At 35.9% G+C, this 21,972-nt stretch overlaps 3 protein-coding genes across 13 annotated transcripts in view; 2 read left to right on the top strand and 1 right to left on the bottom strand.

The window, feature by feature from the left end:
* Positions 1-12,205, bottom strand: part of LOC113098642 (ciliogenesis and planar polarity effector 1) — a 45,946-nt gene extending 33,741 nt beyond the window's left edge. For 9 of the 11 annotated variants that reach the window (XM_026263703.1, XM_026263699.1, XM_026263702.1 and 6 more), the window contains exons 1-16: positions 12,088-12,205; positions 10,736-10,868; positions 10,519-10,654; positions 10,335-10,454; positions 9,166-9,401; positions 8,974-9,080; positions 7,467-7,623; positions 7,266-7,369; positions 5,954-6,136; positions 4,691-4,934; positions 4,234-4,383; positions 2,626-3,266; positions 1,448-1,629; positions 1,284-1,364; positions 1,047-1,211; positions 279-422 (exon numbers count right to left, since the gene is read on the bottom strand). In XM_026263703.1, the coding sequence (XP_026119488.1) occupies positions 279-422; positions 1,047-1,211; positions 1,284-1,364; positions 1,448-1,629; positions 2,626-3,266; positions 4,234-4,383; positions 4,691-4,934; positions 5,954-6,136; positions 7,266-7,369; positions 7,467-7,623; positions 8,974-9,080; positions 9,166-9,401; positions 10,335-10,454; positions 10,519-10,654; positions 10,736-10,816 (2,731 nt within the window). In that variant the 5' untranslated portion in view covers positions 10,817-10,868; positions 12,088-12,205. Of the gene's footprint in view, positions 1-278; positions 423-1,046; positions 1,212-1,283; positions 1,365-1,447; positions 1,630-2,625; positions 3,267-4,233; positions 4,384-4,690; positions 4,935-5,953; positions 6,137-7,265; positions 7,370-7,466; positions 7,624-8,973; positions 9,081-9,165; positions 9,402-10,334; positions 10,455-10,518; positions 10,655-10,735; positions 10,869-11,985 lie in introns of those variants that run through there. The other 2 variants (XM_026263695.1, XM_026263704.1) reach the window with 2 other exon arrangements.
* A 3,419-nt stretch (positions 12,206-15,624) lies between these two features.
* On the top strand, positions 15,625-16,575 carry LOC113098644 (alpha-1A adrenergic receptor-like). The gene has a single exon (XM_026263706.1). The coding sequence runs from the start codon at positions 15,625-15,627 to the stop codon at positions 16,573-16,575; it is 951 nt and encodes a 316-aa protein (XP_026119491.1).
* Positions 16,576-17,978: 1,403 nt separating this feature from the next.
* LOC113098645 (alpha-1A adrenergic receptor-like) lies at positions 17,979-19,173 on the top strand. Its single transcript, XM_026263707.1, has one exon. It carries the CDS (start codon positions 18,016-18,018, stop codon positions 18,958-18,960), a length of 945 nt encoding a protein of 314 aa, XP_026119492.1. The 5' UTR covers positions 17,979-18,015; the 3' UTR covers positions 18,961-19,173.
* Positions 19,174-21,972: the final 2,799 nt, after the last annotated feature.

Here is a 21,972-nt window from a genome sequence, read left to right on the forward strand (position 1 = left end):
GAACTTAATTTGAACAACTTTAAAGATGATTTTCTCAATATTTAGATGTTTTTGTCTCCCTCAGATTCCAGATTTTCAAATAGTTGTATCTCAGACAAATATTGTCTTCTCCTCACAAACCACACATCACTGGAGAGATCATTTATTCAGCTTTCAGAGGATGCACTGCATTATGGGATACAGTGTTTCATGCAGTGTGCTCTGACTCTTTTCTCTACTCTCCATGCATTCAGAAATGATCTGACCGTGCACATTCATGTTGTTGGTGGTGGACTCACCGTGTGGTAAGTGAAGAGGCGGCAGCACGTCGACGTTGTGTGGCGGGAGGATGAAGAGCGGACGATTGGTGAAGTACGCCGCCATAAACCTGCCCAGAGACTGAACCACAGCACAGGCCGCTTCACGCCCCACCAGACCCTCATCTACAGAGAGAAAGATGACCTTACTGACCTCAGCACAATCACATCTACAAATACACCGCTGCTCAAAGTGTGGGATCACGCTTAATAAAGAGTAGATTTATTCAGCAAGGATGCATTCAATAAATCAAGACATGAATAATGTCACAAACATTTAGATTTCAATAAATGCTGTTCTTATGAACTTTCTATTCATCTTTCTATTCACCCCAGAGCACAACAATCTGTCGAAATTGAGATTTATGCATGATCTGAAAGCTGAATAAATCATCTTTGCAGTGATGTATGGTTTGTTATGATAGAACAATATTTCCAAATCTGAAAAATCTGTAATTTTGACTCTGGTTTTATTTAATTTTGAGATTAAGACGTGTTCTAATCTGTTTCTACATTGTTCAAATCGTCGACATCACCAGATGTTTTCCCGGGAAAATTTGGACTAGGGCTAGGCTTTCGACTAGGACTAAAACAGTCCAGTTGACTAAAATATAACCAAAGACTATGACTAAAACTAAATAAAATTTCACTTTAGCAATGAATAGTTTTCAGATGCAGCATTAGAGTCAATCTGACTGATACTGGTCCGTTCTGAAATGCTGTTAAGTGAAGAAATAAGTGACTTCCTACCAGGCTCTCCTTGCGTTTCCTCTTCCTGTCGTCCTGTTGGTGTGTGTAACTGACGAGCCAGACGGTCACACAGACCCTGAGCCTCTCGCAGTCGATACTGGAAGAGCAGCGTGTAGAGAAGAGCCAGACCGCAGCGAGTCTCCAGGAAACACGTCATCGGACCCACTGTGAGACGGGACGGATGATGTGAGTGACACCTGTCAATCAACCGGAGCGTTTGACTGAAAACAGACTGACCTCTCTGTCTCTCTGCCCTCAGCTGAGTCCTCCAAACCTCAACGCTCTCTGTATATTCTCCTAAAATAAAGTGCTGCTCACCTGAGGATGGACACAACAGCAGCAACACATCATCAAAGCATCATGGGAATAAAGAAGCTTGTGTTTTGGTTGCTCTGGCTCACCGCTGAAACTCTGCAGTGTGTGTTTCTCCTCGAGACGGTCTCCGGCGGACTGTAAAGCTCGCTGGATTTGAGGAATGATAACTGACATCTTCTCCAGCTCATTTTTTACGCCTCTGCGGTGATGTAGTTCCTCCAGGAACCCCAAAGCCCTTTTGTACACCTCACGCCAGATCACCACCAACCTGAGAAAGAAAAACAACACGCAAAAGACGTCAGGCCGTGCAGAAAGTGCCTTCTCGCATTTAAAATAAATGCACAAAAAAATCTAAATAAATAAATACTTTAAATAAAAAAAAAAATGGAAATAATGGAAAACATATTTTAAATAAATACATAATTAAATTAATTAAAATAAATATGAATTATTTAATTAAAAAAATGGAAATGAATTATAAAAACTTTCATAGTATTTTTAATGTAATTAAAATAATAAATAAATGTGAATAAATAAAATAATAACAGAATAAATGATACATTTAAATTAATTAACTAATTGAAATAATTAACTTAAAATAAATAAATATGAATTATTTAATTTATAATAAAGCTGGAAATGAATAAAACTTTCATTGTGGTTTTAATTAAACTAAAATATTAAATACATTTGAATAAATAAAATAATAACAGAATAAATGATACATTTAAATTAAATTAAATAAATAATTAACTTGATTAAAATGAATAAATATGAATTAATTAATTAATAAAAAACTGGAAATTAATAATAAAACCTTCATTGTTTTAATGTAATTAAAATAATTAATAAATGGGAATAAATAAAATAATAACAGAATGATACATTTAATTTAATCAATTAATTGAAATAAATAAATAACTTATTTACAATTAATAAATATTAATTATTTAATAAAAAACTGGAAATTAATAAAACTTTCATTATGTTTTTAATGTTATAAAAAATGGGAATAAATAAAATAATAACAGAATAAATTATACATTTAAATTAATCAATTTAATTAATGGAAGCAGATCAAATATTTAAAATTAATTTACTAAAGAATTAATTCAAATCAGATCAAATAAACAATACAAAAAAGAAGAATTACATAAAATAACACATAATTAACTAATAATTTAGTGAGTGGTGCTAACCTTGAGCAGAAATAGTGATGACTTAAAGAAAGCACTACTTACTACTCAAATAAACCAAAAAGTACCTATGAGAAGGTGCTGTTTGTGTTCCTGTCTCGGCATCAGCATCGTCTTGCAACAGTGGGACAGAAAACATGTCCGAGGAATATGTCAGCTGGCCTTCCTTCCCATGATGCACTGCTCTCGGCGGGAGGCTGTAGGTCTGATCCACACACCGAGACGCTCGCTGGAGGACGACGAGCGCTGCGCTGAAGTTCTGAGAGGACAGTGTTAAATCGGAGGAGGAAAGCGGGAGAAACATGTCCACGAAGCATCTAGTGAGCTCTACAGCGATGCCCAGACAGCTTCGTCCTGCGGTGCGCTCGGCGTCCCACGGGAGAAACGACAGCAGCGTCCCGAGGGTGTGAAGGGCGAGAGTGACCCACGTGCCCCTGCTCTTCCTGAGCTGGAGGAGTCTCACGAGACGAGCCACACAGAGGACGGTGAACCTGAGGAGACGCTCTCTCTGCTGGACCGAGCCGCCCAGAGAAACGCCCAGAGCCCAGGCTCTCGTGAGGCTCCGGTGAACCCGGTCCAGATCGCCCTGAAGACCCGAGGACGACGGAGCGTGAAGAGTGTCAAACATAGACGCAAACTCCAGCTGGCCTCCGTCTTCAGTGTGTGAACAGATGTACAGACCTTCATCAGAATCATGGTCTTCATCATCCTAAAGAGACACCATTTGCTTTACAAAAAGACCATATTGTGTTTATATATATTGTTATTATCTATTCTACTTCCACTTTTAGACTTGCACTCTATTCCTTTATAAACTGCTTATTTTCTCAACAAAAAAAAACAGTCTTCTTTAAAATGTTTGCATTATATCTATTTGTTTTTTATTTTATTTTATTATACAGTTAACAAAAGCAAAAAAGGCCTTTAACACTAGCTTGCTCTATGCTAGGTTTTCTTTTTATTTATTATATAACTTAAAAATATATATACAAAGTAGTTCTTCAAAAAATATAAAAGCAAAACATTACAATTAGATATAAACTTTGTATAATTAATATAATTATAAAGTAAAATAAAATAAAAATGTAAATAAAAAATTATTTATTTATGCTATTGTGTTATTGCAAAAACAGCGTGTATTTGTAAAAAATAAAACAATTATATGCATTAAAAAGTACAGAAATGCTATTTTGTCTGTCATTGAAGGAATTATATATTTAGATTATAGAAAATAATAAAAGATTATTAAAAAGTATTTAAATATAAAATTTTTTACATTTTTAATGTTTACTAAATGTGTAAATATTTGTTTTTTAATAATATTTTAAATATATTTTTAAACTAATTAAAAAATGTTTATTAACAAATAAAATGTAAAACAATTAAATTGTTATTTATAAACAGAAAAAAAAATCTAAAAATTGAATACAGATGTTGATAAAAAGAAGACAAAGATTAGGAAAAGAAAAACAAATGCAACATAAAAAAAGAGAGCAATATTGAAAAATAAACTTTATTTCATTTATGTTAAATTAATTATAAACTTTGCCTAATCAAATTATAAAAAATAAACATAAAAAATAAATAAGTACAATATTATTAAAAATAGCCTGGCATGTTGTCTTTTTGAACCGTAATGTGCCATATACGCAGTTTTTTCAGTGAGTGTGGCTGACCTGAGCTCTCTCAGTGTACTGTGTGAGGTCTGCTGTCTCCTGCAGATACACAGGAAGAGAAGACAGCGCCGTTTCTTTCTCTAGAAGAGGCTGAAGACTTCCTGTGAACGTCAGAGAGGACATGGACTCCAGCCAGGACCTGAACTGAGGCTGAAACAGAAGAAGAAACTCGTCACCCATCATTACAGCAGTAAACACAACTCAAAGAGCAACTAGAAGCTGGCCATTTTTCAGATTTTATCGAATCATTTGAATTTAAGGTTTTCCTACGATTTAATTTTTTCAGAAATCAAGGAATCACAAAATGCCGGCGACTTTAAAGATGATTTTCTCAATATTTAGATTTTTTTGCTCTCTCAGATTCCAGATTTTCAAACATTGCTCTATCATAACAAACCATACACGCAGATTTGAATTTTTTAGCCACAACGCCCCGCCCTGACATCCCTCTGCTGACCTGAGCCGAGCCCAGGACCCTCTGTGTGTGCTCCAGCCCCTGCGCAGCGTCCAGCAGGGCGGCGCTCATCACCGCCGCAGCAGACGGACGCTCGCTCATCCGCAGCACAGTCACCATGTAGCCGTCAGACACGATGAGGAGCGGCTGGCGAGGATGACACGTGACGGAGAAGCGCTGTCTCATCAGGTCTCGGAGCGACACGCTGGAGCTGGACACGTCCTGCGTCTGCAACGCCTCTGGAGCTCTACGGATCAAACCCAGGAGCACAGTCAGAAATCTTTCTTCATGACAGCATGCATCTGATATAAAGCATGCATTCATATTTTTATAGGGTTGCATTACAAATGAGAGGGGAAAATGACCAATGACCAAGAAAAAAGAAGGGAAGTAAAAATATGAAAGAAATATTTATTTAATAAAAAGGTCATTATTTGTGCAAGCAATATTTATATATATATAAATCTTAAATTAAATCTAAAATGATTTATATATATATAACCATTTTAGTTTTAATTTAAGATTATTTTAAACAAAATAAAATGTTTAAAATATTTATTAAATGTGTTCATATTTGCATCATAAAAAAGTACATATAAACTTTTATACATGAAAATGAAGGAAAAAGATTTTTATTAAAAACCGAATAAGAAAAACGTATTGACATTTACATTCATAAGCAAAAAATAATATTTATTAATATTAATTGTTATTTATAAAAATGTAAAAAGATGTCACAAAACCTGAAAGATTTGTCGAAAGAATAAAAAAAAGTAATACATACGTAAAAAAACATTGATTAAAACAAGTATTTATCAAATATAAAAAAAAGATTATTATTTGTAGAAGCAACGTTTAACATATAAAAACTACTTTAAATTAAAAAAAAATAACAATTTTAAGAAATTTTATTAAAAAGTTTTCTGAAAATATATGTAAATAATTTTATTAAATGTGAATATCTGTATAATAAAATGTATAAGTAATAAAAGTATTTAAAAAAGCATTAAAAAAAATGAAATCAATACATAAAATGTATAAATAAATACAAAATGTTATTTAGAAACAGTTAAAAAGATATCATGCATCCTAAAAAAATAATACTTAAAAACAAAGAATTTAAAGGAAAAGAAACACAACAACATAAATGTATAACAAATGTGTCGGACTGCATTTCTTCCATTAATGTTTCTAAAACTTCAAGACAAAAAACAACCCCATCTCTTCCCTCAGTGACTCTGGACGGGTCAGTTAATATGGAATCACCTGAAGGTGACCAGCGGGTGAAGAGGCAGGAAGTGGGCGGCACCGAACTCAACGCTGCATCCTGTCGTGGAGAGCGAGACGAGTCCCCCGAGACGAGCCAGCATCAGCAGAGAGCCTCTCTTCAGCACACAGGCCAGATAAAGCCCTTCAGGAGTCCAGCTCACAGACGCGACCCAGTACGACCTGCAGGAGCCACAACACACTCGCATCTGACCTCCTGAACACAAGCTGACCACCTCTACTCTACACAACGGAGGATACTATTCTCAGTATTCAAACACTTTATGAGCACAGAGGAGAGATGAACGCAGAAGTCTCTAACTATACAGCTCATGATTTGTACAAATATACATGTCAAATATTAACACAATTTGAAAAAAGAAAAATATAAAATAAAAACAAATTAGGCTATTAATAAAAATTAACACTATATTGTTGATACTAAATTAAATCTGTCCCTCAGATCATTTTCAAAACATTCTAAAACCTGATCGAACAGATTCAAGATTTATTTTTTATTTTTTTTACTTTTGTCAAAATTTGCACCTTGAATACACACACACACACACAAAAAGAGTGACAAAAGTGTCCCTCGTGCGTCATTATGAATTTATGAGAAAACTGTGTTTTCTTCATTACATTTGGGTTTTTTAATATACAAAATCTGGGACAATCTAGTAAAGATGAAGGGCTGAGATTAACGGGATATCCCCAATGCAGAAAAAACTCACACACACGCGCACGCACACGTGCACACGCGCACACACACATGCACACACACACACTCTTATAGAACACACTATAATATGGAATGTTTTTTTTTTTTTTTATTATTGTTGACTTAGAGTTAGATTTTAGCGATGTGTCCAATGAGTTTATATTATATTTATATTTTAAAAATATATATTATATCTATTTAATTCATATTTATGAAATTGAATGAATATACATTTTTAAATCGTTAATCAGTTAAATTTTTTTTTTTTTTTTTTTATAAAATATGGATTTTGTAATATCTACCTGAATCCAAACTGAAGCTTTAATATAATCTCATTTCTCAAGTTTTGCTCAGTTAAAAATCTCCACAGCGTCCTACAGGTCCCTCTAGTGGCTAGAACCATAAAATACACATTTATGTCATTAGTCATTAGTTTCCCGCCAGATGGCGTCAGAGACACCCAGTGACTCAATGTTGGATGAAACAGGACTGAAATTGTGTCTTTATTTGTTTTTGTTGGGGGGCACTTTTGTTATAGGTTCAGGAGGACGGATGAAGGTTAAATCTGTTATCAGACGGCATCTAATCACCCACCTCATATATTTTGCTGGTATACTGAGCGTCTTAACACCACATCCTCCCAACAGACTGGACACGGTCACAAAGTTCTGAGTGCTGATGAAGAGCACCTGCGTCGCCTGCCAGGAGCACACACACACACACACACAGGAGCTTGTCATCACTGCACAAGTCTAACCCCTGGTTCACTGGAGATCAGTGCAGCGCTGAGTTCACCTGCGGGTCTTTCTGGTTGAGGACGAGGGCGAGGAGTCGACCGTCCGGAGAGAAAGCCGGGATCAGAGCGCCTCTGGACTTCACCGGTTTACACGGAGGCTGGAGCTGGTCGAGCGGGAACGACTGAGAGACGCAGCCGACACTGAAACCTGCCGAACTGAGGAACAAACACAGAGAGCCATGCATGTGTCGCTCGAATGCACCGCTAGCTGATTCGGTTACGCGTCTGATTATTCTATGTGATAGAAAATCTAAACTTACATGTTTTACTGCCAATGAATATATCATATCACCTTCAAATTTATTTTAATTTTTTAATTTAATATCTTTTTATATTATATTACGCGAAACTTAAAATGCATAAATGTAATATTTTAATCGATTGGTGTATAAGATGTTATTGTAAAAGATCATTTAATTGTTGCTTTGTAAATGTTGCTAATTTATTAATTGTTCATTTATGCATGTGCATCAAATTGATTATTTCCCGTATATAAATGAATACTATATTCGTAAGATCAATGTACACATTTCTGCGTTAATTAATTTTTTACTCTTAAATTTATTAAAATAAATTGTTGTTTAGATGGAGCCTTTCCGTCTTTCCCCATCTTCCTGCACTCTATATTTGTTATTTTATACTTTTATATTGCGCAAACATAAAACTTAAAAATATATGCACTGTATTTTTTTTTTTACATATTTTATACTTTTATATTGCGCAAAAATAAAACTTAAATGCACTGTATATTTTTTACATATTTTATACTTTTATATTGTGCAAAATAAAACTAACATATACACTGTATTTTATTTTATACATATTTTATACTTTTATATTGCGCAAAATAAAACTAACATATACACTGTATTTTATTTTATACATATTTTTATACTTTTATATTGCGCAAAAATAAAACAAACATATATGCACTGTATATTTTTTACATTTTTATATTTTTATATTGCGCAAAATAAAACTTAAAGATATTTGCACTGTATTTTATTTATTTTTTTACATATTTTTATACTTTTATATTGCGCAAAATAAAACTAACATATACACTGTATTTTATTTTATACATATTTTTATACTTTTATATTGCGCAAAAATAAAACAAACATATATGCACTGTATATTTTTTACATATTTTACACTTTTATATTGCGCAAACAAAATATAAACATATATGCACTATTTTTTTTATTTTTACATATTTTATACTTTTATATTGTGCAAACAAAACAAACATATATGCACTGTAATTGTATGTTATATTTTATTTAAAAAAAATTACATATTCCATTCTTTATTATTGTGCAAACATAACACTTAAACAATTCGGCATACGTTTTATTTATTTATTTAATTGTATTGTATTTACATTTTACCAAGTGGCTTCGCAGTCGTCATAAGCACAATTACCAAAACAATGCTTTGAAATGAACATAGGTTCAGAAGAGCTGTACATGATAATAAATAAAAGCACACTTATCATCATCTGACCTGAGTTTGTTGTCCCACGTCGAGTCCCACTGGATCTTCAGAAAGGTGACAACGAGCTGCGCTTCAGCAACGAAGACGAATGCACTCAGACACACATCTCCTACAGCCTAGAAACACCACGCTCAGATAAAACACAAGCACAGGAAACCTACACAACCTCATCTGCATCAGATCGGTGCTTCTGTGGATCACCTGGTTCTTCACAAACACACTCTGAACCGAAGCCTCTTTGTCTGTTGTGGAGGGCAGCTGAATGTTTGGGTCTGATATCTGACTCCAGCGTCCCGGGACTGTTGTGTCCCGCGGGCCGCTCAGATCCTGAGCTGAAGAACATTCCCAGAGGAACACCGGTCCCGTGACAGCGGCCAGGAAAACTCTGTGTGCCTTCTCCGAAACCAGCAGAGAAAGCCGCATTGCAGTCGCCGAACCTTCGTGAGAGATGAATAAGTGTTCATTTGAGGACCACTATCCAGATCAAGAAAAGTCTGTAAAAACTGGAGATAAATTAAGCTTGTTTCATAACTTGATGAACTATTGTATTGAGTCAACGCTGAACTGACTTAGTTTAATGCGATGTTAAAAGAATGGTTCAAACAAAAATGAAATTTGGCTGAAAATGTACACTTCCTCCAACTATCCCAAGATGTGGATGAGTTTGTTTCTTCATCAGGTTTGTAGAAATGTAGAATTGCATCAGTGTGTCATCAATGGATGATCTGCAGTGAATGGGTGCCGTCAGAATCAGAGTCTGATAAAACATCACAATAATCCACAGCACTCCAGTCCATCAGTGAACATCTGGAGAAGACAAAACCTGAAACACATCCAGCGTTAAGATGATTTTAACTCAAACACATAGAGTCTATAATCCAGAATAACACTTCCTCCAGTGAAAAAGTGCATCTGCTGTTGTCTCTCACAGATTAGTTTAGATCTGTTTAAACGCTGCTGGATCTGTGCAGATTTCTCTCCTGATTCAGACCAGAACACTTCTTCACTGGATGAAGTGTTATTCTGGATTATAGACTCTGTGTGTTTGAGTTAAAATCATCTTAATGCTGGATGTGTTTCATCTTTCGTCTTCTCCAGATGTTCACTGATGGACTGGAGTGCTGTGGATTATTGGGATGTTTTTATCAGACTCTCATTCTGACGGCACCCATTCACTGCAGAGCATCCACTGATGATGAGACACTGATGCAGTGACACATTTCTCCAAACCTGATGAAGAAACACACTCATCCTGATCTTGTGTGACCAGAGGGTGTGTCAGATTTCATCTGATTTTAACTTCCATTCACAGGAACACCATTATTTTCTTGTGTATCACAGTAAACTCTTACACAGACTCTTACACAGACCTCGGGTGGAAGAGAGCATCTGATGAACCTCAGGAACAGCCGAGACCGTCTTCACCGAATCCTTGTCTTTGTTCCACAGGAACAGTTCTCCGGAGATCAGAAGACCCACCAGCCACACGCCTGCAAATAACTCTGTTAAACACACGCAGCGCTGAGGATTCATCACAGATCTCACATCCTTTACCGTCCGGAGACGCTGACATGGTCACCACCGTCTGCAACAGCGGCTGGAGCTTTGGGGTCTTCTTTTTGGTCCGCCCCGAAACCAAATGTATTTCGCTGATCCGATTGTCATCTAATAGAAAGACACCCTCCTTTTCCTGGAAGCAAACAGTGCAGAGGTTGTCATACATCAGGGTTTGTATGAAGTGATAGTGGATCATGTAAGCGTATGATCTCACCCTGCCCAGCCAGCAGAATCTGGGCCATGGCTTTCTGCGCTTGATGCTGGACGACAACAAAACCTCCAACTTCACTTCCATTCTCGGCACTGATGGAGCGTTTCAGAGTCTGTGTGTGTCCTACAGCATCCAGCTAAGACAAGGACATGACAACAATCAGGGAAATTAACTTGTATTTACAGCCACATGACATATTAAGCAAGATATAAAATGAAAAATACTCATGCAGCTTTACTGAATCATATTCAGTTTGTTTTTACATGCTTTACTGCTACATTATCAGTACAACCATGAATAAACATTGTTAGTTTTACATTATATTAGGAGATTGATGCTTATAACTGGATATAACATTTAATGAAAATAAAAAATACATAATAATAAAAAAAAAAATTTGAATTCAACCTTAGCAGTCAGTCCGAGAAATCAAAGTAGCAGCAAAAATAAGGCATTAAATTAAATATATAATATAACTGAGAATGATCATACTGAAAATTAATTAATAAAATAAAAATCTGATAAATCATATCAGCAGCTAATATATATATATATATGTGTGTGTGTGTGTGTGTGTGTGTGTGTGTATATATATATATATATATATATATATATATATATGTATATGTATATATATAAATTTACTCTAACCTTACATTGACTTAATTATTATTATCATTTAAGAAATAATTAATTTGCAGCAGTCAGTCAGATAAATCAAATCAGCTGCAAAAATAACAGCTTACAGTAAAAAATTATCATATTTACTCTAAATAATCTATAATAAATTGTGTTACTATTATATTATTATTTATCAAATTCATTCGCAGCAGTCAGATGAATCAAATCAGCAGTAGAAATAAACGCTTGCAGTAAAAAATTATATATAATTTACTTTAAATAATCTATAATAAATTGCGTTACTATTAATGTTATTATTATTATTTATTAAATTCATTCGCAGCAGTCAGATCAATCAAATCAGCAGCAAAAATAAGGGATTTAAGTAACGTTAAATGATTTTAATTAAAAATGATATTTACTCTAAGTAAGCTAAAATTAATCGCGTTGTTATTATTCTTTTATTTACAACTTTCAACCGCAGCTGCAGTCCAAACTAAACCAGCAGCCACAGTAAAGTATTAGATCAGCTGAATGAGGAGTATAAACCTACAAAAACACCTTTTATTCCGTTTTAAATCGGAAGAAACATTTCGAAATGCTAACTAACATAAATGAGCTGTAGTCATTACCGTTAGCTGTAGCATGTCAACACAACCTCACACTCGACACACACACGCGAACTCAACATCTATAGAGTCAGAAACCAATGCTAAAGCGTCTTTATACTCTACCATCCCGCCATGACTTTAATAAACACATTCCGCTTCTGTTTATTCCGCTGTTTTTCGAATCTCCCTCCACTTCCGGTTTTCCAAACAGCGAACGCAATTCCCATGATTCCCGCCGCGTTGCCATAGAAGCAGACGCGTACGAGCGCAGCCAGAGCGCATGCGCGTTCACAGGGCGCCTATCAGTTATATCTGGTTATATCTATATAATACCATGTATATATCGCAATAAATTAAATGTTCTACCTACAAGATAACTCTAAACCCAGCTCTAAACAAATAACGTTTTATTTTATTATTACAAACTTAATTTATGTGAAATCAGGCACTAATGCAAAGTTACCATACATTATTTTAAGAAAAAAAAGAGTATAGTGTAAAAGCAAAACTTAAGACTTTTTGTTTTCTTGTTTACCCTTCTGTTGTTCTTATTACATGCATTATATTTTGTGTTTGCATTATTTCAACCACGAAAAACGCATAACCTGTTGTTCGTTGTTGTTGGCTCTGAAATTAATTATTCTCTATTGTAAATCTCGTTGGATTAAAGAATCTTATATTCTTTGCACTGAATAAGCTGAAGCTGACGATGTTGCTATTCATATCAAAAATTAAAAAAAGAGAAGAAAACACCTAAACTTCTTATAAACCAATGCTAAAAGAAATAAAAAAGTTAATCAAATCAGGCTTTACACTATTCTTATATATATATATATATATATATATATATATATATATATATATATATATATATATATATATATATATATATATATATATATATATATATATAAACGGCCAAATGTGTCACGGCCCATAACCATTTCAAGGCTCGTGAATTCTAAGGACACAGTCCGAACATATAATAAAGAATCACAACCCCTGATGTGAGTTCCAATACATCTCTATCGAATAATATTTATAAGAAAGAAAACAATCTAATGGATAATAAAGAAAACAATCAGTTCACGGGTAGGGAAGCTAAGAAAACAGTCCCCTCGCTACACCTGTTCTCGGAATAAAGGTCTTACCTGACTACCGAAATAAAAATAAAAACAGGTGAGTCTTCCGTACATCTGCTTTCCTCGCTCAGTTACTAAATAACAAACGTGAAGTAATAAATATATACATACACTACCCGCAACCGAGAAGTAAAACATATAATATCAAAACACAAATTTATACGATAAACCTAAGCTTAACATAAAAAAAAACGCCTCCAAGAGGCGATGACACGCCATTGCTGTCTCGGAGCCTTTATATGTATATGGCTCCGAACTCCCGAACTGACTCACATGATTCGCCAACCCCAAACTGACTCAAATGATTCATGAACCTGCTACAAACTTTTGAACGATCCCGATTTTGAAACTTCAAAACGATTTGCGATCCCCCTCCCGAACTCCCGAACTGACTCAAATGATTCGCGAACCGCTCCGAACTCTCGAACTGATTCAAATGATCCGAAGCCGCTCCGAATTGACTCAAATGATTCGCGATCCCCAAACTGACTCAAATGATTCGCGAACCCGCTCCGAACTCCCGAACTGACTAAAATGATTCGCGAACCCACTTTGAACTCCAGAACTGACTCAAATGATTCGCGAACCCGCTACGAACTCCCGAAATGACATAAATGATTCGCGAACCACAAACTGACTAAAATTATTCGCCAACCTGCTCCAAACTTCCAAACTGGAACTGATTCAAATGATTCGCGATCCCCAAATTGACTCAAATGATTCGCGACCCCGCTCTGAACTCCCGAACTGATTCAAATGATTCGCGATCCCGCTCCGAACACACAAGAACAGTTTGACCACAGCTGCTGTGCTTCAAAAGCTCTTGCAGCAGCTCAACACTGGTTTTCTCTGAGGTGGTGGGATCACATCAGATTGTGGTTAATCTTGCAGATCATGACTTATATCTACTCTTCCTCTCCCTGCAGTTTGGTAATATAAAGATTCCTCCTTTGAACTCCCACCTCTTCTGTGGGTTTTATTGTTCAGGGTCTGAATTTGGGCTCCTGGGGTCTGAAAAAATTAATATTTTCAATCTCCAAGGTGAACGTTATGGAAACACCAGTGTTGTGCTAGTTACTAAGAAATAGTATCTAGTTAGAGTTACTAGTTATATATATATTATACTTAAGGAGATCATTAATTAAACACAATTTGTTACTCATGTCCACAATTTTTTTGTGTTGTGTCATTAGTTGTTTCTTAATTTGATTCATAATTATTACACAAATAGTATTTTTAAATTACATTTAAAAAAATTTATTTTACTCTTTAATTTACTATTCATTTATTCTTCATTTTTGTCTATTCTGTATTATTCCACCCTTTATATTACATATTCTTCTTGCTATTATTAACCTATTGTTGTATATTATTGTATTATTCATATTATACATATAATTTTATGCTATTATAAATCTATTATATCACATACCGGTATGTTATTGTACCGTTGTATACTCGCTTTTCATATTATTCACTTTACTTTAAGTTGTACTATATATACTTTTTAATATAACATATCACTTTTACTATATTTCTACTGTGCACTGTGTCAGTGCATATTTTCATTTTCACTGGATCCATAGCCTCATCAGTTACATGTGTTATTATTTATTGTGGAGTTCATCTGTAGGCTATAGTGCTATCAAAATGAAAAGTATTTGATTTGTATTTACTTGTTTTATTTAATTTTCTCAACGATAGTAAATTATTAGTGTTTAAAGATTTATTATTAAGATTTTATCCCAGTATTTCAAAGGGAATGAGCTGAGTTCTGACCTGAGACACAAGAAAGAGAGAAAAAAAGAAAGAAAAATGTTGGGATTTAATACAGAGAAAGCAATAAAACAACTACATATCATGTAATGTACATTCAAATTACATTACATGAATATGTCACAGTTATACTAAATTAACAGATTTGTAAACTGAAAAAATCAATAAAATCAACAAGTGAGACAAATGTGAGCTTTCAATTAATAATTTTCCAAACCTAACTAAATAACTGGAGGCAAAATTTTTTTTAACTGCACATAGATCACAAACCTCTGAAATCGGTTGATAAATGTGACCGTTATCGTGTTTTTATTCAGTAAAAACTGCAGCTCCCCCGTTTACTTTCATTTGTTTTAAACCTAAAAATCGTAACATCTAAACTAACTGCTTTAATTTGAGTCAATACATAAATAATACGATTTCATATGGCTGAATCAACCTAATTTCCTTTATATCATGTAGAAATATAGCTCTCTGAAATAACAACTGCAGGTTACCACTTTTTGCAGTGTGTGTGTGTGTGTGTGTGTGTGTGTGTTTGGTCATAGTTTTATACACCCATGGAATATTGCTTTGTTGCATGACTATGTTAATTAAACTGCATTTAGGCAACAAGGACAACACTGATATGTTCTTCATGACATCATCAAGTTCTGGATGATGTCAGCCAATCACAGCTCATAAATTTAGCCGGGAACCGACTAAATGTATCACTGACCTCCGTACTGACAAGATCTCTCAGATGGAGGCTCCAGATTGGATTGAATTATTAATGCGAGCTTTCTTCTGCTTCACCGGGATCATAGGGAACAGTTGGCTGGGTTTGCGCTCTCTGCCCAAATCTGGATCTCAGCTTCGGACCGGCGATGTCCTCTTCGTTAACCTGGCTGTGTCCAATCTGATCACGAACTGCCTGGTGGACCTGCCGGAAACCGCAGCGCACTTCGCCAAATCCTGGCTCACGAGTAAAGAGTACTGCAGCGTGACTCAGTTTTCTCATGAAATCTCGGAGACCAGCAGCATCTTCTCCACTATGTTCATCAGCATGTATTGGCACCAGAAACTGGTGGGCTCCATCAGTCGTGGAGGAGCTCCGGTACAGATGGATGATTTGAGGCTAGTCGGCGTATTGCTCGCTGGGAGCTGGATCGTGTCGACTGCATTCAGTCTCCCACACATCTTTATCGCAGAACACAACGCTAACGAGAGTTCAGAGGTTTGTAAAGAATGTTTCACATCACCTGTAGCCAAGCAGACGTTTGATGGCGTGTATCTCACACTGGCTAACGTTGTTCCAATCATTGGGATAACTTATGCCACCGTTCAGATCGTCTTAACGCTCCTTCGGTGTCAAAAACGACTTAAGGATCTCTCTGGGAATGGAACAAACTCTCAACATCCATCTGTAGACCAAAAACTGCAAGCAGAACGCAGCACGGAAGAAAGATCTCCGCAGCTCAGATCCAATACATCCTCGAGTAGCCAAGTTCGAGCTGCCAAAAGTGTGGTTGCAGTCGCCACCATCTTCATCTTCTGCTGGTTTATTCACCTTGTGCTCCGCATCTACAGCAGCTTCAGAAACTCCATCCTCGCTGTGAAACTCACCAATTTTATAGGAGCTTCATATGTCTGTTTCGTCCCGTATGTCTATTTGCACGGCATGAAGAAACTCAACTGCGGTAAGAATTGGTGAGTTTAGTAAGCTTGGTGCATTCTGGGAAACCATTAGTGCACACAGCACCAATATAGCTTTAAAAGCTAAAAGATTGAGTGATTGGCATCTGTATAAATATAGATGTGAAATAAATATGAGTGTAGAATATGTTGGATGTTGCTAAGGAAAGAAAATGAAAATGATTGTTCTCCTGTGCTTTGATAATTACGACCAGACGTCAGTGCAATTATGTTTGTTATTCCACTTGACGAATTAAAATTCTGCTTATGAGCGCAATTATTGGTGTGTTATTTTTCTGTCAAATAAGCACAAAAATCCTGGCGTCAGCTGAGATGATGAAGTGCACTGGACCTTAAACCAACCAGCATTAACCCTACAGTGTAATATTTTATACGCAAAAGCCTGTACGTGATCAACATCATGTACAAGACTAGACCTGTCACACGCAATCAATCTACAGCAGATCTTCTGTCGTCTTATTGAGTGTTTAGAGTTTTTATCCAGTAAAAAGCTCTTTTAATGTAATTGTACAAACGTCCAGCTTTCTGCTGTCCAATCTTAAGTTATTGTGATCAAGTAAAGGTCAGAATAAGGTCCAGATGAACTCTTACTGGACTGAAGCGGCTCAGCTTCACTTGATTCTCCATCAATCATGTTTCAGAGTCTCGTTTGAGAAGTGTTTGTTTCCAGAAGCTTTACTTTCACTGTTCCTCAGCGGATCAGAACATCTCACATCTTCTGAGGAGCCTTGATTTCTTCAGCTCTCAGTCACTGTGTTATATGCGGATCATTTACATCTCATCTTACTGACACACATTACTGAAGATATAGAGCCATGAGTCATATTTAGATCAGTTTATATCAGTATCTGCTCTACTGTTAGAAAGATCTCATTGATTTACATTAAAAGCTTCAGAATTTAATCACTTTTGTCTATATAAAAATCAGCTTCTGCACCAAATTGCATATTTTTTGCTCAGTTTGGGACTCTGAATAAAAAGTAGCTGTTTTTTCTTTCATAATTTAACTGTCTTATATGAACCATAAAAGCCTGTTAGATCAATTATAATACTGAACAAAAAACACATATGCAAATATATATATATACACATGTCCTTCTCAAAAAATTTGCATATTGCAATAAAAGTTCATTATTTTCCATAATGTAATGATAAAAATTAAACTTTCATATATTTTAGATTCATTGCACACCAACTGAAATATTTCAGGTCTTTTATTGTTTTAATACTGATGATTTTGGCATAAAGCTCATGAAAACCCAAAATTCCTATCTCAAAAAATCAGCAGATGAAAATGCATCCAGTGTTAGTTCTGGTTTAATGCACACCATAGTAGGAGGAGTTTATAGTGACATGTGACCATGATGTCATCAACTCATACCTTATAAAGCTGACCGCCAACTACTGGATTGGTACATGCAAGCAAGAGTCTTGAGAGATGGAGGTCCAAGACTGGATTGAATCATCAATCCGAGCGCTTTTCTGTTTGACCGGCATTACAGGGAACTTCTGGCTGGGTTTGCGCTCTCTTCCCAAATCCATATCTCAACTGCGACCCAACGACGTCCTCTTCATGAACCTGGCCGCGTCCAATCTGATCACTAACTGCTTGGTGGATCTTCCAGACACATTGGCGCAGTTTGTGAACAACTGGTTCATGGGAAGAAGCTACTGCGGCGTGCTTCAGTTCTCATCCGATCTCTCGGAGACCAGCAGCATCTTCTCCACTATGTTCATCAGCATGTATTGGCACCAGAAACTGGTGGGCTCCATCAGTCGTGGAGGAGCTCCGGTGCAGATGGATGATTTGAGGTTAGTCGGCGTATTGCTCGCTGGGAGCTGGATCGTGGCGTTGATGTTCAGCGTTCCCCACTTTTTTATTGCAGAACACGATGGGAACGAGACTTTAGAGGTCTGTGAAGAACGTTTCCCAACACCTGCGGAGAAAAAGACGTTCGACGCGCTGTATCTGATTCTGGCGAACGTGGTTCCACTTGTTGGGATCACCTACGCAAGCGTGCAGATCGTCTTAACACTGCTCCAGAGTCAAAAACGAATCACACACCACTCCAAAGAAAGAAATGCACCACCTACAGACGTAAATATGGCTGAAAAGTCTAAAGTCGTGAATAGCGTCGCGTACCCACAGCTCAGATCCAATCAGTCCTCGAGTTACCAGGTTCGAGCTGCCAAAAGTGTGGTTGCAGTCGCCACCATCTTCATCTTCTGCTGGTTTATTCACCTTGTGCTCCGCATCTACAGCAGCTTCAGAAACTCCATCCTCGTTGTGAAACTCACCAATTTTATAGGAGCTTTTTACACCTGTTTTGTTCCCTATGTGTACTTGCATGGTGTGAAGAAACTCAGCTGCTCTTGGTGGTAAGAACTGGACTTGAAAAATCATCTTGAGGAAAGAAGCTCATTTTGATGATTAAAGTAAACAAAGCGATTAGCAATTAGTTGTTTGTAAACACCGTATATGTACTGTAAATACCTCTTGTTTGTGTGAATCGGTGTAAAAGAACATACAACTGGTTTATCGTTATTTTACACCACCAAAGCTAAAATAAAAGTGACTCTCCCTCCAGTGCTTTGGTAATTGCTGCAAGCAATCATTGTAATTATGTTTGTTATGCCACTTAAGAAATTATAAATATGCACATGAGTGCAATTCTCCTCAGTGTTATTTACAACAACAAAGGAGGACATTATAAACAATGTATTTATATATTATATTTGAAGATCTGGAATCTGAGGGTTCAAAAAAGCCTAAATATTGAGAAAATCATCTTTAAAGTTGTTCAAGTGAAGTTCTTAGCAATGCATAGCAATGCATATAACTAATCAAAAATTACGTTTTGATATATTTACGGTAATTTACAAAATATCTTCAATAGAACATGATCTTTATTTAACATCCTAATGATTTTTCGCATGAAAGAAAAATGTATAATTTTGACCCATACAATGTATAGTTGGCTAATGCTACAAATATATCTCACTGCTTTTGTGTTCCAGGGTCACATATTGATTATAACTTGCCTTTAATTTTATTTTTTTTATTGATTTTGGTACTTTATAATGAAGGTAACATTACTAAACTACATTAATAATTACTGTAAGAAATGAATTGCTCATTGCTAGTTATTAACAATGAGATCTTGAAAGTGTTTCTGTATGTTTAAATGTACATTTTGTTGACTAGCGATTGTCCTCTTTATCTATGAATCATACTGAATGGCTCTGAAGAATGAGGGTCATATTATATATACCTGCTTGCTTTGCATTTTGATCACATTAAATTAAACATCAACAACATTAGCCCTTTTTTAACATATTTAATCAAATTAGCCGAATAAGTAAGTAGTGCCAGACCAATATGTACAAACTCAACAGCCTATTATAACCAGAATCCCTCAAATAAAATCTAGTCAACATCAGAGCTGTTGAAAGTGTTCATTACCTCGGCAGTCTATATATAGTTGGCACTTAACAGCAATCAGCAGACATTGATGGCTGTTATTGGTGTTTCGAGATTTTTGTTGTTGTTGTTGTTTTTTACTGTTCACCTAGTCTCATTTTGTAAGTGACCTTTCTTTCTGTTTTAAAGATGTTTTCTTTGGATTGTTTGACTGCTCAAAAGAGAATATAGGGAAATGTAACTAAATTAATTTGTTTCCTGCTAGTTAAATCTACAGTTAACATTTACTTGCTTTAAAACTCTCTTTTCTTTATTCAAAGTTAATTTGGAAGAATACTATTTATCCAAATCAATGTTAATCCTGAAGCATTGAAAACGGCAACTCCAGTCTATATTAAATTCTATCCAGTGGAGATCCGGGGCTTAGCCCAGAAAAATCCATGTGACTACCTTGTTTAAAATATACAAAAACAATAAAAACAAAAACAAATTTAAAACAATTTATTTAAAGTATTGAGGAAAATACATTTGCTTTTTGCAAACAAAAATTAAGAATTGCAAAACAAATGAAACAGCGCGAAAGCAATGATTTTGCAATACATATTTTCCATTGTCATATCTATTAATTTATTTGCAACGCTGCTTTTATTTTGTGTGTCAGTCTAGTTTGAGCTTGCCATACCATTTTTCCTTTGCGCTTCACTTTTCTGCACGTCTCTCTTTGTGGCACTGTTTTGATGTGGGGTCAATTCGGGAGTTCGTAGTGGGATCGAATCATTTGCGGGAGTTCGTAGCGGGATCGCGAATCATTTGAGTCACTTCGGGAGTTCGGAGCGGGATCGCGAATCATTTGAGTCACTTCGGGAGTTCGGAGCGGGATCGCGAATCATTTGAGTCAATTTGGGGAGCGCGAATCATTTGAACCAGTTCGGGAGTTCGTAGCGGGATCGCGAATCATTCGAGTCAATTTAGGGATCGCGAATCATTCGAGTCAATTTAGGGATCGCGAATCATTTGAATCAGTTCGGGAGTTCGTAGCGGGATCGCGAATCATTTGAATTAGTTCGGGAGTTCGTGATGGGATCGCGAATCATTTGCGTCACCTGACTCCAGTTTGGGAGTTGGAGCGGGATCGCGAATCATTTGAGTCAGTTCGGGAGTTCGTAGCGGGATCGCGAATCATTTGAGTCAGTTTGAGGATCGCGAATCATTTGAATCAGCTCGGGAGTTCGTAGCGGGATCCCGAATCATTTGAGTCAGTTCAGGAGTTCGTAGCGGGTTCGCGAATCATTTGAGTCAGTTTGAGGATCGCCAATCATTTGAAACAGTTTGGGAGTTCATATCGGTTTCGCGAATCATTTGAGTCAGTTTGGGGTTCGCGAATCATAGCTGTATATGGATAGGCATTTTTAACTAATTTAGTAGCTAGTTATAATTACGATTTCCACGCTTGTTTAGGTGTGAAATGTGAACTCATATTTTTTGTTTTAATGATCTGCCTTTTAACAGTATCAAGTATATTAAAAAACTAAACAAATCGTGCCTAAAAAGTGCACGCATCTAGGCTAATGTAAAAGTTACATGATGAAGTCATAATAGTGCGCGTGCGTATTTTGAGTGCGTTCTTTCACTGCATTATTCGGTGTATTCAAATGCATTTATGAATGCATGTGAATGATCACAAAATTCAAAATATGAACCCTTTGTGCCAAAAGGTTCTTTCTTGTCATTATAGAACCTTTTTAGCATAAAAGGTTCATTGGAGTTGAGTAAAGAACCCTATGGTTCTATACAGAACCCCAATGATCCCTTTATTCTAACAGTTTGTTGGCATATTTCTATCTGTATGTAAATTTACTTTAGGATTTAAATTTACTACGAAAAAAAAAACGGGTTCCTGTATTTGAATCATCCTAAACATGGTTTTGCTACACTTATAAAACAATAATATTTTTCTTATTATGGAACTTTTCT

Source organism: Carassius auratus, unplaced genomic scaffold, assembly GCF_003368295.1.
Source record: "Carassius auratus strain Wakin unplaced genomic scaffold, ASM336829v1 scaf_tig00216600, whole genome shotgun sequence".
NCBI lineage: Eukaryota > Metazoa > Chordata > Actinopteri > Cypriniformes > Cyprinidae > Carassius > Carassius auratus.